General features: G+C 38.7%; 1 protein-coding gene across 6 annotated transcripts in view; it reads left to right on the forward strand.

The window, feature by feature from the left end:
• The window catches only part of FRAS1 (Fraser extracellular matrix complex subunit 1), a 448933-nt gene that overhangs the window by 288214 nt on the left and 143333 nt on the right, over positions 1–17386 (forward strand). For all 6 annotated transcript variants that reach the window (XR_014023287.1, XM_081304117.1, XM_081304120.1 and 3 more), the window contains exons 23-28: positions 5009–5155; positions 7073–7213; positions 8100–8240; positions 9819–9959; positions 12812–13082; positions 16559–16643. Coding sequence is in view for 5 of the 6 variants with exons in the window: in XM_081304117.1 (XP_081160243.1) it covers positions 5009–5155; positions 7073–7213; positions 8100–8240; positions 9819–9959; positions 12812–13082; positions 16559–16643 (926 nt within the window). In the remaining variant the exon portion in view is untranslated. The remainder of the gene's footprint in view (positions 1–5008; positions 5156–7072; positions 7214–8099; positions 8241–9818; positions 9960–12811; positions 13083–16558; positions 16644–17386) is intronic.

Raw genomic sequence — 17386 nt, forward strand, 5'->3', positions numbered from 1 at the left:
CTATAAAAAAGCAATAATAAGGGGCTGGGGTTGTGGCTCAGAGGTAGAGCGCTTGCCTCACACGTGTGAGGCACTGGGTTTGATTCTCAGCACCACATATAAATGAGTGAATAAAATAAAGGTCCATGAACTACTAAATATATATATACACACACACACACACACATATGTGTATATATACACACACACATATGTGTATATATACATATGTATATATTTTAAAAGCAATAATAAAAAAAGGTTCTCAGTCCTTAAAACTGTAGTGCTTTGGAGCTCAAGGACTCTAGAATTACCCCATCAAACATTGCACCCCATGAAAAGATAAAGATGGCTTTTCACAGCCCTCCATGGAGCAACAGAGAACAATCCCTCATTTACACAGTTAACCTTCAGAGGTTTAATTAACTGTCATTTCCCACTTGGATATTCCTCCAGGCAGAACTGGAGCTAGCAGAGTGTTCAAGCAGAAGTGGGTGGCCATCTCTAATTTAGGGACATTTCTTTTACCAATTACAAAGATTTACTTTTGGAGTATGCATTTCAACCATCTTCAAATGCACCTACAACTACTAGGTACCGCTTCATTTTTGTATTCACAAGTTTATCTTTGGGATCTTCATCAAATACTTTGCCCAATCAAAGTAGACATGAAGAACAGTGGAATAGTGCAGAAGACACTGTGATAAACCCACATAGTGACAACCATTTGATCCTTGACAAGAGAGCCAAAAACATGTTGGAGAGAAGACAGCCTTTTTAACAAATGATGTTGGGAAAACTGGATATTCATATGAAGATTGAAACCAGATCCTTATCTCTCACCCTGCACAAAAGTCAAATTAAACTGAATCAAGGACCAGAAATTTTGCAAATGCTAGAAGAAAACAGAGTCAACACTCCACCATATTGGTACAGGCACTGGCTTCCTTAAAAAAAAAAGTTCCTTAAAACTCAAGAAATAAAACCAGGAATCAATAGTGGAATGTCTTCAAATTAAAAAAAGCTTCTGCACAGCAAAGGAAATGATTAAGAATGGGGGTAAGTCTTTGCCATCTGCTTCTCTGACAGGAGATTAATATCCAGACTATATAAGGAACTCAAAAAAACTTAGCACCAAAAAACAAACAAACAAACAAACAAAAACTCAGTCAATAAATGGGCAAAAGAACCAGACACTTCTCAAAAGAAAAAACACAGATGGTCAAATGATATATGAAAAATGTTCAATATCCTTAGCAATCAAGAAAATACAAATCAAAACTACACTGAGATTTTCTCTCATTCAGTCATAAATGGCAATGATCAAGAATACAAATAATAACAAATGCTGGCAAGGATGTGGAAGGAAAGGTACACTCATACATTTTATGGGACTGCAAATTAGTACAAACACTCTGGAAAACTATGAAGATTCCTCAAAATACTAGGAATGGAACCACCATTTGGCCCACCCATCCCATCACTCCCTGATATTTATCCAAAAGAAATAAAATCAGCATAATAGAGCCATACAGCTACTTCAATATTGATAGTAGCACAAGTCAAAATTGCTAAGTTATGGAATCAGTCTGGATGACTGTCAATAGAAAAACAGATGAAGAAAATATGGTATATATATACACAACGAAGTATTATGCAGCCATAAAAAGAATGAAACTATGGCGTTGGCTGATAAATGGTTGGAAATGGAGAACATCACATCAAGTAAACATCACATAAGCCAGTCAGAAAATCAAGGGTCAAATGTTTGCTTTCATATTTGGAAGCTAGAACAAAATAACGGAAAGAAGGAGGAGGAAACAGATATCATAAAGTTATAGGGAAGATCAGTGCAGTAGAAGGAGATCAAGAGGGAGGAAGGAGGAACTAGAAAGGGAAGGAAATGTGGACTGAATTTAACAAATCACATGATGTACTACAGGGAATTTCACCTTTATGTAAATGTAGAAAGCACCAATCAAAAATAAATAAATGGGGACTGTGGCTGTGGCTTAGTGGTAACATACTTGCCTGGCATGTGTGAGGCACTAGGTTTGATTCTCAGCACCACATATAAATAAGTGAACAAAATAAAGGTCCATTAACAACCAAAAAAATTTTTAAATAATAAAGAAAGAATGAATGAATGAAGCAGGAGGCATCACTGTACTACAGAGCCATAGTAACAAAAATGGCATGGTATGGCACCAAAATAGACAGGCAGACCGATGGTACAGAATAAAAGACACAGAGACAAACCCACATAAATATAGTTAGCTTGTACTAGACAAAGGCACCAGAAACATTCACTGGGGAAAAGATAGGCTCTTCACCAAACAGTGCTGGGAAAACTGGAAATCCATATGTAACAAAATGAAATTAAACCCCTATCTCTCACCTTGCATGAAACTCAATTCAGTGTGGATCAAAGACTTCAGCACTAGAACAGAGACCTCGTGCCTAATAGGAGAAAAGTAGGCTCAGATCTTCACCATGTCAGCTTAGGATCTGATTTCTTTGACAAGACTCCTAAAGCTCAAGAAGTAAAATCAAGAATCACTAAATGTGATTGATTAAAACTAGAAAGCTTCTTCTCAGCAAAGGAAACAATCAATAATGTGAATAGAGAGCCTACAGAATGGGAAAAAATCTTTACCTAAGGCACCTCAGATAGAGCATTAATCTCCAGGATGTATAAAGAACTCAAAAAACTTAATAACCAAAAAACCCCAAATAACCCAAATCAATAAATGGCCAAGGAACTGAACAGACACTTCTCAGAAGGTGATATATACAATCAATCAACAAATATATGAAAAAATGTTCAACATCTCTAGCAATTAGAGAAATGCAAATCAAAAAGACTCTAAGATTTCATCTCACTCCAGTCAGAATGACAATTATCAAGAATACAAACAACAGTAAATGTTGGTGAGGATGTGGGGAAAAGGCATACCCCAACATTGTTGGTGGGGCTGCAAATTGGTGCAACCATTATGGAAAGCAGTATCACCATACTTAGAAAACTTGAAATGGAACCACCATTTGACTCAGCTATCCCACTCTTTGCTTTATATGCAAAGGACTTAAAATCAGCATATGACACAGCCATATCAATGTTTATAGCAGCTTAACTTACAATAGCTAAACCATGGAACCAACCTAGGTGCCCTTCAACAGATGAATGGATAAAGAAAATGTGGTATATATACACAATGGTGTATTATTCAGCCTTAAAGAGGAATGAAATTATGGTGTTTGCAGGTAAATGCATGCTAAGCAAAATAAGCCAATCCCCCAAAAACAAAGGCTGAATGTTTTCTCTGATATGCAGATGCTAATTCACAATAGGGGAGAGGGTAGGGAAGAATAGAAGTACTTTGGAATAGGCAGAGAGGAATGAAGGTAAGGGAGGGGGTATGGGGGTAGGAAAAATAATAGAATGAATCAGACATTATTACCCCATGTGCATATACAACTACATTACTGGTGTCATTCTACATCATGTACAACCAGAAGAACACTTTGATTCCTTTAGACCTACATCTCACTCACCAGGTCCCTCTGTACTCTTTTCCTCTGACATGTATTCAGAGTCAATTCAGAATGAGGCAGAGATGGTGGTGCTTGTGCATGTGTTAGTGTGGTGGGTGTGCTTACATATTACAACATTTGGATTTTTTCATTTCTGTAGTAAGTGTTTATTGAACACCTACAATATGACAGATCACCAGCTAGATACTGGGGAATATTGTAAGGAACATAACACACCTGGTCTTTGCATTCCAAGTCTACAGCCTAAAGGGTACACATGTTAAACAAATAATCACCTCAGTGAAAATTGTTACCCAAGGCAGGAAAGAAATGTCTGGGTACTGTCAGAGCATGTACCTGGGAGACCTGTTCTAGAATGGAGATTCCACAAAGGATTTCTGGGAGGAGAGAGAAAGAGGATGGGTAAAGAGTTAAAGAGACAAGACTTGGAGATTATAGTAAGAGGATTCAAATGTGTGTTAAGCTTTCCAGGAGGAGAGAATGAAGGAAGGGTGGAGGAACAATATTCGTACAGATGATGGTTAGAAATTTTCCAGGATTGAGGAAAGACTGGGTTTTAGGGGAAAGTGTACTTTGAAACCTAAGTAGTAAGAATGAAAAAGTCACTCTGGTAAATGCTTGGAAATGAGATTGCAAGAGTAAAATAAGTTAGGAGGCTGTGATAGCAATTAAGCAAGCGATGATGATGGCTTGGCTATATTGGCATTTGTGGATATGGAGGAAAGCAAAAAGTCCTCAGAGTTATATTGGAGAGTTTGAATAAAAGAATCCAGTGAGTGACTGGATTAGGAGTGAAGGAAGGAAGATATCAGGATAGACTCTTAAGTTTTCCAGCAAGAAAAACTGAGTAGATAGAGAAATGAGAGAATGCAAAAGCATGACCAGATTGGGAATCATCCCTGAATGTCTGAATCGCCTGACTGGCTGCTGAGAATTACCTTTTGGCAAACCAATAAGCCGAGTAGCCTTTAAATCCTAAAAATATGGGATTTTACAAGCTTCACAATTAAGTTGGTGCCTAATTTTAATCTTGGCCTACCCCCCCTCCCCCGCCACACATACGCACACACACACACACACACACACACACACACACACACACACAATCTACATCATGAGCTACAGGGGACTTGATTCCTTAAGAAGTCAAGTTCAAATAAAACTCTGGACTATAATTCTAGAGATCTTAGGGTAAGTATAAATTTTGTGGCTGAATCACAGGACAATTTGGATGTGGGATTTCCATCTTTGAGTTTATAATTTATCTTTGGGGAAAACAAGAGTACCTTCTGTAATTTGGAAAATAAAACTAATATTTTCTGTGTCTATTGATCACAGTGGAGGGTTCTGAGCCATAATTAAAGAACAGGTTGGGGCAGGGCTTTGTTCCTTTGCAGCATGTGTCTGGTGTTGATCAATGTGTCCCTATTTGCAATTGTAATCATCCGGTCATTTTCTTTTCCTGTCTGCTCAGCATGCGACACACATTGCTGGAGCTGTGATTCACAGGCCAGCTGTACCTCCTGCCGAGATCCAAGCAAGGTCCTGCTCTATGGGGACTGCCAGTATGAGAGCTGTGCCCCACAGTACTATCTTGACATCTCCACCAAGACATGCAGAGGTAAAGTTCTTCCTGAATTGTGTTAAGGAGTCTTTTACTCCATGATACCTCTTTACTATAAACGCCACGTGCCCCACATTGGGAAAATGCCTTCATCAATCATTTTGACTTTCTCTGATGATAGCAAGAATTAATGATGTACGAGTGAATTCATCTACTCCCTCATTGATTTGTTTTCTAAGCCAATTTTTTGAGCACCCACTATGAACTAGACATTGTTCCACATATTGGTAACTAGACCAGAGGTAGCAAAATAAAAATGCTCAGGTTATATTTGACCCATAGACATGTTTTGTGTGGCCCACCTAATGTTCTGAAATTTAAAAATCTTTGGTTATTTGCCTCTTAACAAGCTAGAAGTCTTCACATACAAAAAGAATTTGAGATTTTCAGTTTCTTTTGGAGAAAAAATAGGAAGATCTGGCAATACTTGATTTGCTTTACTACACAGTGCAACAATAGGTTGACTGTGTTGCTGTCATCCCCACTGGATGGAGCATCAACTCCTCAATTTACCACAGTCCCCACCATCCCATAGTCTATCATGCCAGGCCTATTTCAAAGGGCCTTGTAGGTATTTTTATTTACAGTTCCAGATTGCTAGATTCTAAGCTTAATGAGATCAGGAGTTGTATCTGATTTGTCCACCTTCACTTAACACAGTCAAAAGAGTGAAGACACAGTTGTTGTCCTTGAGGAATGTTTAACATGACAATGTCAAATGCCAGGTGCCTGTTTTCCTTGTTCTTCAGTAGTTGGAATTTCGTGAGCCTTGTGGTTTTTGAACAGCAGTGCATAAGGGGAAAGATAGAGTTAAGAGCAGATTTTACTTGATTCTGTTCCATTTCATCTCTTCATTCCAGCCTCTTTCCATGTTTCCCTCTATCCCTTTGGCTCTGGCAGAGAAACTAGAGCTCAGATATGGAGGTCAAACATCTGTCAAGTAAACTTGGGATGCTTTAAGGCTCTGCAAAATTGCACACTTTCCAGTCCAAGAAATTCTACTTGGTTGTCAACTTAGGTGGTCTGCTGGGCTCAAGACCACAGAAGCTTTCCTTTTATTTATTTATTTTTTCTTCTAACCAGGGGCTGTCAGTATGTGGTGAAAAATAAGATTATCATAAAGCCTCCCTGCTGTAGATAATTTCATAACTATACTGGCAGTTGTGAGTCTCTTGTTTTAGTCTTTTTCCCTCAGGATCCATTCAGCTAAATAAATGAGTGAGATTAACTTTATAAATCTTCTTGGTAGCATGTGTACTGTCTTGCACATTTACCTGATATGCATTATTGCATATCAAGTGCTTGTTGAGCAAATGAACATGTGAACAAGTCCATTCTGCTGACCCCAATGAGGTCTTTTCCAGTAAGCCATTTCTTTCTGGACACTTTCTTTATCTCCATTTAAGTCTAACATCACTTTTTCTTTCTGTTGTGTTGGTGAATGCCTGATTTTTGAGAGTGAGAGTCACGTGACTGGTGTCAGTGGCAGTATCAGATACATTCTGAGTGGGATCTCTGATATCTCTTTACCTATGGAGCACGGAGCATTGGGAGAAAGTCTAGATTAGGCTTGTGGGCAATTTGGCCCACTCCCCATGGCAGACTTTGTGTGAAGAGTTGGCAAACAAATCCAGGTAGACCTGGCTCTCTGGCAGCCCAGCTGATAAGCAGGCTCTGCACAAAGTGTGGCATGCTCTTTGTACATGCTTATGTCTAACATAATTGAGGAACACGAAACCTCAGAGAAGCATCAGGGCTACTGCAAGCACAGGCCTTGTTACAACTGCCTTATCTGACATCTCATATTGTCCCCACTTTACCTCTTGCAGCTACAGACAGCCTCCTCATAAATTAGTCTGTGGGACTCGGGGGTGGACAGAGGGGAAGCTAATCTAACATAGGATTTCTTTCTAGAGTGTGATTGGAGTTGCAATGCATGCAGTGGTCCTCTGAGAACTGACTGCCTGCAGTGCATGGATGGCTACGTTCTCCAGGAGGGTGCCTGCGTGGAGCAGTGCTCGCCATCTTTCTACCGGGACATGGGCCTCTGCAAGAGTGAGTGTCTGGAGACCCCCCCCCACTCTGTGATCATTGAAGTTTTGGTTGCTGATTTCTGAGAAGCCTGTGACAAGAGTCCCTTCTGGCTTTTTACCCCATTCTGGGTTTCTTTGCTAACAGTTGTCTTTGTTATGAAAATTTCCCTTTCCTTCTCCCATGCTCTTAGGTGACATGTGCTAAAATTTGATGCCAGTATGGGAATCTTAGGGTCGTATGGTAGGCCATTACGATTGGATTTCTTTAAAGATTTGAAATCCTGTCCTCCATATGGGAAGATTTGTATACCTGGGCATTCAAGCACACGGAAAGACCATGTTGTTCTACCATCTGCCTCCTTCGAATCTCTGTATGCCACATTCCTCACCATCAACTCTCTCTGCCCAGTACCTTCTTCAGCCTCAATTTAACACCACAAAATCCTCAGACCCTGAAATTCCTACCAGAACTACACTAAGACCATTTCTGAGAGCATTCCTGAATGATTGACTGGATGAATCAAGAAAAGACCAACACTTAAGTAACACAGTACTGAAAGCTAACGACTAGTTAATACTAACAATAGTTGATAATATCCATCAGTCACTTTAGAGTTCATCTATAATTTTCATCAATTTGATCTTTACCTGGTAAGGTATGTGGGACAATATTTTACTCCCATTTTAAAGGGGAGAACACGGAGGCACATAGAGGTGAAGTAACTTTTCCTCTAACTGCTAAGTATGGTGATCACAAGAAGAACTGTGGCTCCGTGAATTCTCATGGGGTGCTTTGCCCAGTACACTGGATGGTGTTGCTGCCTGATACCTAGTGCTGCCTTGAATAGGGGCCCAGATCCTTTTGCAAAGCTATACACTTTCCTATTGACTTGACTTTTGTCTTTCAGGTTGTGACAGTCACTGTCTCCAGTGCCAGGGGCCCCATGAGTGTACCCGCTGTGAAGGGCCATTTCTCCTCTTGGAAGCCCAGTGTGTCCAGGAATGTGGGAAGGGGTACTTTGCAGACCATGCAAAGCACAAATGCTCAGGTAACTTGAGTCTAAGCTAAGTTCTCTGGCAAGAAGTAAGAGCATCAAGTCATGTGTGCTGGTTCTCAGGCAACCAGGAGCATCCGAATTAGAGGCAGAAAGAAAACCCAGGGAACTTGGCCTAAGTAATTGATGGCTTCCTATGCACATCTGCTGAATGCTGGTTAAACAGGATTTAGGAGTGTAGCCCAATAATTCTCTTGCACAAATCAATATGTCCCTAAAGGTCTTTATGGAAACAAAGCCTATTTTTTTAATGGAATGTAAAGTTTATATTGAACTGCAGTGAGGTATCCATTAAGAGTGGATCAGCCATATTGATACGGACAAAGAATTTTCAGTGTTTAGACTAAATCACCTATAACCCTGATATTGGTATTATATCCCTGAAGACTAGGATTCTGAGGAATAATTTGGTGACATATACTGGAGCTTTTATTGTTAAACTCAAAGTCTTAATCTCCTTGTCCACTGGATCATCCAAGAAAATTTTCTGTTCATTCTCATCATTTCTACCAAACCTTTGTACCATGTGCCCCACTTGAAAGAATATCTGAGGTTTAACAATAATGCCATTAACCAGACACAACATTTTATGTTTCACCAAATTTTCTTCATCTGTCTCGTCTTATTTAACATTCACAATGACTTGATAAAATATGACAGATACTATGAATCTTATTTTACAGGGAAACAGAAAACAGACTAAAAAATGTTGTTAATCAAGGCAATGTAAATCAGACATTAAGCCCAGGTTTTCTGATTCCAGTCAAGGTCCTTTATACTGTGTAACCACTCTATAACAATATCCCAGCAAAGGAAGCCAGAAAATTAGGCAGTTATCACTCAATCCATAGAAGATTATCAACGACCCAAAGAAATAATCCGGTGGTTCTTTAAACAGCTGATTTTCCTCATGCATTTAAAATATGTTTTCTTCTTCTTCTTCTTCTTCTTCTTCTTCTTCTTCTTCTTCTTCTTCTTCTTTAATAATAATAATAATAATAATAATAATAATAATAATAATAATAATAATAAGCAGTGAGCAGTGGCAGCAGTAGAACACTCAGGCCTTTCTCTGAGTGCACTATTCTAGTCATTTCACATTATAACATTGTCATCTTACAACTATTACTTGCATTAGGTGATATTATTATTCCCTTTTTTAAAACAAAGCCAAACAAAATTGCAGAGTTGAAGGAACTTGTCCAAGGTCACAGCTGGTAAGTGACAGAGAAGGAATGGTACCTAAAGACAGCCTATGCTCTCAATCACTATGAATGTCCTCTCATACAAGTCTACATGATTAACAGCCATCCATGAGCAGTCTTTCTAAATGGCATTATGTGAGGTGGGGAGTGTGTCTCTCTGTTCAATTTCCTTCTGAGTGTATCAGCTCCCATGAGACTCTACAGGAGACAGTTAGGAGGCTCTTTTGTCACAGTCTGTTATGGGTGGGGGGCCATTTGTTGCTTGTGCTCCAACTCTTGTGGTTACAATCCCTTTATTTCCCTCATGGTCCTACTTGGGTGTCTGTGCCTTGGTTGTGTCTCATATTTTATGTCTTCTCTTTGATAGCGTGCCCCCAAGGGTGCTTGCAGTGTAGCCACAGAGACCGATGTCACCTCTGTGGCCAAGGGTTCTTTCTGAAGAATGGCCTCTGTGTTTCCAACTGCATTCCTGGCTTCTCTGCCCACTCTTCTAATGAAACATGTCCTGGTAAGAGCTCTTCTGGCGATGTGGTGAATGCACCAGTAATTTTTCTTTGCAAAGTCTGGGTTTACTGAAATAATTAATTCAGAATTACCATTGTGGGGGGAAACCAAAACTTGATGCTGCTAAGGAATAAGGAACTGTTTATACAACATGGAAAAATTAGGAAAATCTCAACTTCTATGATCTTTGAAGAAAAAAAAGAAGCAATCTGTGCTCTAAAAGTCCCAAGTATAAGATAAGAAATTTGGCATAAAGTTAGCTGTGTTCTTGAACTGCAGCCACATTATAGAAAATCACATACATGTTTATACATGCAATGCACTTATTTGAATTCATATAAATTTGTAGAGTGAACTATGCCAAGAGTTCAGTGGTGCATCTTTTGCGCAAACAGTGGAGATAAGCTATAAATAAACAATAAAAAGGATAAGGAGACTCCAAGAGGTTCATCTGTTGAAACTGGATGAATTTGTTTCTGTTATGAATAACAGGTTAAAGGAAAGGCGCTCATTTCTCCCTGCATACCTCACCTTAAATAACAGAGGGAAGCAAATTTAAATTCAGTCCTCATTTTGAACTCCAAAAGTTTTATAGGTGGATAAACCTTGGAAGTGTTCCTTAGCTTTATTGTTTACCAAAAGCATGAGGCATTTTGTAGTATCCAAAGTCATACATTCTGTCTCTATATTTCTGGAGATTAAGATTTAAAAAAAAAATATCCTTGACTCATTTTGTTAGGATCTTTCTGGAAACCCCATCTACTTGAGAGTCAGCTTACTACTCTTGGGACATAATACAAGTAAACCTGTGGAAATGAATTCTACTTTTATTAGAATAATCTTATGGTAGATGTTGAACTGCACTATCTGGACTAATTGTAGAAGGGAACATTGCCCGTTAAAGACCTTGGCAAAACACCTTGCAGGAGAGAGGATGAATTCTACATTATGGAAGGAAATCCTCATTTATTTGTCAGATGTTTCATATGCACAGAGATTGCAAAATTTTTTTTTAAAGTGTATATATTTCACATGAATTCTGAATGTGAGCCACCAACAATCCTACTTCATTGTAGATTAACTGGTACCCTCTAGAGAATGGTATCATACACCTGTCTCTTTTCTTGCCCTCAGTGGATCTTATGTGACAGGTGTAATCAGGATAAGACTGTGGTTCTCAAATCTGCCAGCCAATTAGTGTAAGCAGGGGGGCTTATGAAATTAATGAGGTCCATCCCAGAACATCTAAGTCAGAATATCTAGTAGTAGAGCCCAAGTGTCAGTATTGTTTTAAAAGATCCCTATATGATTCTTTGTTATTGTTATTGAGATATAATTCAGACATAAAATCCAAAAATTAAAGTGTATACCCCAGTGGTTTTTAGTGTAGTCACAAAGCTGTATAACTATCACCAAAATCTAATTCCAGAATATTTTTATCATCATAAGAGAAACCCATAACCATAGTAATCTCTGTGCATTTTTATGTCATTCTAGACCCTGACAACCACTAATCTAGTTTCTGTCTCTATGCATTTGCCTGTTCTAGACATAAATGGGATCACACAATGTTTCCTCTTTTATGTGGATTCTTAGCATAATATTTTTAAGGTTCATCCACATTGTATTGTGTATTAGTACATCATTTTATTTTCTTCTTATGGATAAATAATATGAAATTGCATGGATATACCACATTTTTTTGAGCACCCCCCTCCAGAACTACTTACCTCCCCTCTCTAATCCTAGGAATCAAACCTGGAGCTTCATGCATTTAGGGAAGCACTCTACCACTGAGTCACTTCCCCATATCCCAAACCCTTGATTATCTATTATTCATCAATGGATATATATTTTTTGCAATATTTTCTCTTTGGATATTATGAAATGCTGCTCTGAACATTCATGTACAAGTCTTTGTGTGGGCATACATTTTTAATTCTCCTGGGTGTAAACCTGGGAGTGGAATTCCTGGGTCATATGGTACTATGTTTAATTGAGGAGCTGTGCAACTGTATTACCAAATGACTGCAACATCTTATACTTCCAGTAACAATGTGCAAGGGTTCCCATTTATCCACATCCTCACCTGCACTTTTTATCATCTCTCCTATCGAAAGTGAAGTGCTATGTAGTTGCGGTTTAGATTTACATTTCCTTGGTGATGAAGGTTGTGCACTGTTCATGTACATATCATATCTTCTTTGTGGAAATGCCTACTAAAATTTTTACCCTTTTTTAAAATTGGTTTTATTTTTCTTCTATTGTTGAGTTAAAGGAGTCCTTTATAGATTCTGGATATAAGTCATTTTTCAGATGTGTGATTTGCAAACGTGTTCTCCCCTTCTATGAGTTGTCTTTTCACTTTGGTAAAGCACAAAAGTTTTTAATTTGGTGATGTCCAACTTACCTATTTTTTTCTTTTGTCACTTGTGCTTTTTGTGCCATAAGAAAGCATTGCTTAATTCAGAACCACAAAAATTCTACTCCAGTCTTGTCTTACAGGTTTTTTTCCCCCAAAGTCAGGGTATCACTGTGTTGCCCAGGCTGGCCCCCAGCTCATGATCTGCTTGCTTCAGCCTCCCTTGTAGCTGAGATTACAGGTACATGCCCCTGCAGCCAGCTTGTCTTCTAACAATTTTATGGTTTAACTCTTCCATTGAAGTCCTGTGTCATTCTCATGTGCATCTAGAGGAACAATCACTGAGTTAGAAAGATGCTTATGTTCTGTAATAGCCTAGAGTCTCCTCTGTACAGTTCTGAATTAACATTACAAGTCTATTTCTTTAAAGCAAATAAATAAGAACTACTTAGTGAATGTGACAAGCCTGAGCTTTGGATTTGTATGTTTTTCAGGCAAGATGCACACTCCCAGCCTTCATGTGAATGGCTCCTTGATCCTTGCAATTGGTTCAATGAGGCCACTGGACTTTTCCCTCCTGAACATCCAACACCAGGATGGCAGGGTGGAAGACCTCCTATTCCATGTTGTGAGCACTCCCACAAATGGTCAGCTGGTGCTCTCAAGAAATGGAAAAGAATCTCAGCTGGACAAGGCTGGCCATTTTAGCTGGAAAGATGTGAATGAGAAGAAAGTGCGCTTTATACACAGCAAAGAAAAGCTCAGGTGAGTCAATGTTGCTGATTTCCCCCCACCTCTTTTCCATCATTGCTCTGGTCCCCACCTCCTCTTTTTTAATAGCTAACCCTTCCCATCTGGGGAAGATCAATACTCCTCAAATGTGTTCAGCTGCCTGTCATCATGTCCCTGTAATTGTTCAGAGAATGTACTTCTGTTGGAGACATTTTCATTTTATCACATAATTATGGGTAATTCTCTGATGTGACAGGAAAATTCTGAGTATAATTACCCACTTTTTTGGCCCAGTAGAAACAAAACTGGTTATATAGCCAGATGCTAGAGTTGCTTCTTCCCCATGAGCATAACATACAGGGAATAGCGGGCAGATAAAGAATGGAGCACGTGGTTTTCAAGGTGTGATGTGGTCCCTGGAATTTCAGAGTTGGAAGGAAACTTAGAGTCATAGTTAACTTTTTATTATCCACATTATAAGATTAATTGTGGCTAATTTCTAAGCCCCATCCAGTTTTCTCCTGATGCTTTACACATATCTGGCTATCTTCCCCACCCAGCTGACTTATGCTTCAGGAATTCAATTGAATGTTAAAACTAACCCAAGCAAATATAGCCCCATAATTAGCAGAGTAAATCTACTAAACAGAAATCAGAGAATGCATCCCAAAGATTAGCCTCTTGGATTCTCCTTCACCGTGCTCTGCTTCATTAGTGCAGATAATTCACCATAGACTATTTGTGTAAATAATGATTTGAAGACCACGAAACCATAAGAACACAGTGAATATTCTCACTGTCAATACTAAATTTGAGGATTTTCTTTTATTATTTTTGTTACTTATTTATTTTGAGATTCAGGCAAAGCCATAAGTGGGGAGAAAAATAGATGCACTTTCTCTGTGATAATTCAGAGCTGATGATGTCAGTAACCTCAGAAGGTCATATTCTAGGAATAAGAGCAACATTTACTGAGTGCTAGCTTTGAGCCAGGCATTATGTTAAATTTTTTACATGAATTATGTGTATGAATTATATGTGTTCTCAGTCTACAGATAAGAAAACCGAGACCTGGAAAATTTTGCATAAGACCTCATAACCTGAGAGTCTAGAGCTGAGACTCCAACCTGACATTCTCTGAGTCCACAACCCATGCCTCTAGCCACAATGATATCTGCCTCCCCAATATTATAGGGACAATAGGCCTGCTTTCATCCTCACGGGGCTAAGATCACTACACAGAGAAAAATATTGTGCTACGGAGATGGATTATTTGAAGCCACAGAGTCACTCATCAAATCCCTGCTCCATTTCTCCATTTATTTTTGCTACAAGTATAGTTCTTAAGTATCCACATTTCTCTCTCTCTTTCTCTCTCTCTCTCTCTCTCTCTCTCTCTCTCTCTCTCTCTCTCATGCACACAGACACAGACACAGACACACAGAGCTTCACAGTAGAATCCCTGTGAAAAGCATAAAGCTTCACAGACAACCAACATTAACCCTCTTCTCTATTTAACATCTTTAACCTCACATAACCTGCAGAATCTTAAGCTTTGTACCCCTAAATAGGACAAAGAATGACAGTTTAGGGAATTCCTACACATCTCTTTTTCTAGGTACCTATTTTAATACTGGATTTTCTTTACCTAAAAATTAAAACCAAAGAAATAACAGAAGAATAATAAAATGAGGTTGTTAAAAACTTGCGAAAATTAAAATTGTCTTTGAATGACAGAGAAGAAAAAGAAAAACTTATGCTTGCTGCATAAGTTTGTGGTTTTTGTTCTTTGCCATGAAAATACTGACCATGATTCGTTGATGAAAATTCTTTAGGATTGGATTGCCCCGGGATTAGAATGCTGCTGTGGAGTAAAAGACAACTTGTAAATGTAGTCAGAGTGACTGTGTTAAAAGCCGGTAGTGCTTAGATGCAGAGTGCCACCAAAAATCATTTCTCCTTCTTGGTTCTTTCCATTGTTTCTGTCAGTTGCATTCTCTTGAAGCTTGGAGGTGGGAGCAAAGAGGGGCAGGATTTAGATGGGGCAGAAAAGGAAAGAGTGGTTGGAATAGGAGGGAAGGCAAGAATACATTTTTTAAAAAGTCAGGTTTATTGGGCTATAATTTGCATTCAATAAAATTCCCTATTTTAAAGCATGCTGTTCTATGAGTGTTAACAAATCTATATGATCTTGTTACCACAGTCAAGACATAAAAGAGCTCCATCACCTCCCATCCCCAAAATACCCTTTTTATAGTTACTCCTTTCCTTCCAGCACCTGATCTGGTTTTTTAGCCCCGTAGTTTTACCCTTTCTAAAATACCCTGTGAATGCAATCAGACCATATGTGGTCTTTTGCTTCTGGCATTTTCTACAATGCTTTTGAGATCCACCCACATTCTTTCAAGTATAAATAGTTAGTTCCAAGAATACCTTTTAAAGAACCTTTGAAACAATGGTCCCTGCAGTAGTCAAGAATTCCAAAGCTCCCATGGTGCATTAACCACATATATCACCAGCCAGCCGTGAGTTCTGTGCTTGGATCAGCTTTTAAAGGTGGGCAACTCATCCCTGCCCTTCCAACAGTCTCTTAAGCTGCTGAAACAAAACTCCTTTAAAGAGATTCAACCCACAGCAAAGAGTGATCCTTCTTTTATTGTTAATTGGGACTGTTTGGTTGCAAGTAATGAAAATCAACTTGAACTAGATTAAACAAAAGAGTGAGGCTTATTATAACGTTGCAGAGGTGGCTCAGATCTCAAAGACTTGAAGAGCACTGGTGCTCCAGGGCAAGTCCAGAAGCTAGAACTGGAAATGTGAAGCAGGACTCAAACCTTCTCTCATCCCTGTGTCTCCTTGCTCATAAGCTTCAAGGACCTGTCTCCCACAGGCAGGCTTGTTCCATATTCTCATTCACATGGTAGGTTCTGGTTATACTGTAGTAAAATGGTGAGACTGACTCAGGCCAAGTCCAAATTTCCAAGGAAGAACAAGCCATTCTTTCCCTAGTCTTGTCCACAATGAATGTTGGAGTGGTAGGGAGATAGATACTGCAAACATTGTCATTGGGTGTCCACTCCTATGAATCGGGAAAGAGCTGGAAGGAAGGTTTTTGAAAGAAGGAATCACTGGGAACTGGTCAGAGACTATACAAGATTCCTTTCCATTCTATAATGTATAATAATGTGTCACTAACCTATCTTGGCCTGACAACTAATTTTTCAGATGTTTGTATATTCAGTTTAGAAAAACAGGGAACAGAATAGTCATATTATTATTATGTTATAACAAGGTCTAAGAACACAAAGCATTTTTACCTGCATCGAATGGTAATTTCTGTTTACAGTTCAGATATTATATTACTGTAGTGGTTTGATCCAAACTTTTACATACATATAACCTGAAAATATTTTTGATCCTTAACTTTCTTTTTTTTTTTTTGATCCTTAACTTTCTACAGAATAATTTAATGATTGTATTTTCTCATTCCTTTTGGGGGTACTTTTTAGGAAAGGTTACTTTTCCTTGAAAATTAGTGACCAGCAGTTCTTCTCTGAACCACAACTGATCAACATACAAGCGTTTTCAACACAGGTAATAAAAATACGGAGCCATTAACAATTTCACATGCTTACTAATTCTCAAGAACAAATTAAGCCTTATTTCAGTTTTAGCAAAAATGATTGAACTATATTAATCTTAGTTTTATCATGAAATGCTTCTTGAGTAATTTTTAGTACTTTTGATAATAACATCAACAATAGCAATTACTAATGTTCTTAGTGTTTCACATAAGTTATCAGTTGATATACACACCAATCTCATGACATACTGTTATCCCCAGTTTATAGATGAGGAAACTAAGGCACAAGGGGGTTATATAACGTGTCTGTAGTGTTGTAGCTAATAGTCAAGATCTGTGCCCAGCAGATCTGGCTTCAGAGTCTGTGGTCCAAACCGTTATCTTGTGGTGACTTACTTTACTATACCGAACCTGACACTAGTCCTGCAGAATAAAGCTGTTCCAGTTGTGAAGACTTCCCTTATTCTTAGGTAAATAAGTTTATTTTACTTCAGTATTTCTCTCTCAAGGGTTTAGAATCGTTAGTAGTTGGAGGATCTTACATCAGCTCCTACATGAGGTGTCAGTGTGGTCGTCAGCCAAACACAGATCTGAGGAAATCATGGTAGAAGCTATAAGACACAGTGTAATGGCCCTTCACACTCATCTCTTATCACTCACTCTGTCAAGTTGTACTTATGTGTCCAGAATACACACGGCGGTAGAAGCTCTGAGAACTGGGCTTGAGGGACTGAACAGCTAAAATGTGCTAAAA

Source organism: Spermophilus citellus (genome assembly GCF_964194105.1).
Source record: "Spermophilus citellus genome assembly, chromosome: 8".
NCBI classification, from domain to species: Eukaryota; Metazoa; Chordata; class Mammalia; order Rodentia; family Sciuridae; genus Spermophilus; species Spermophilus citellus.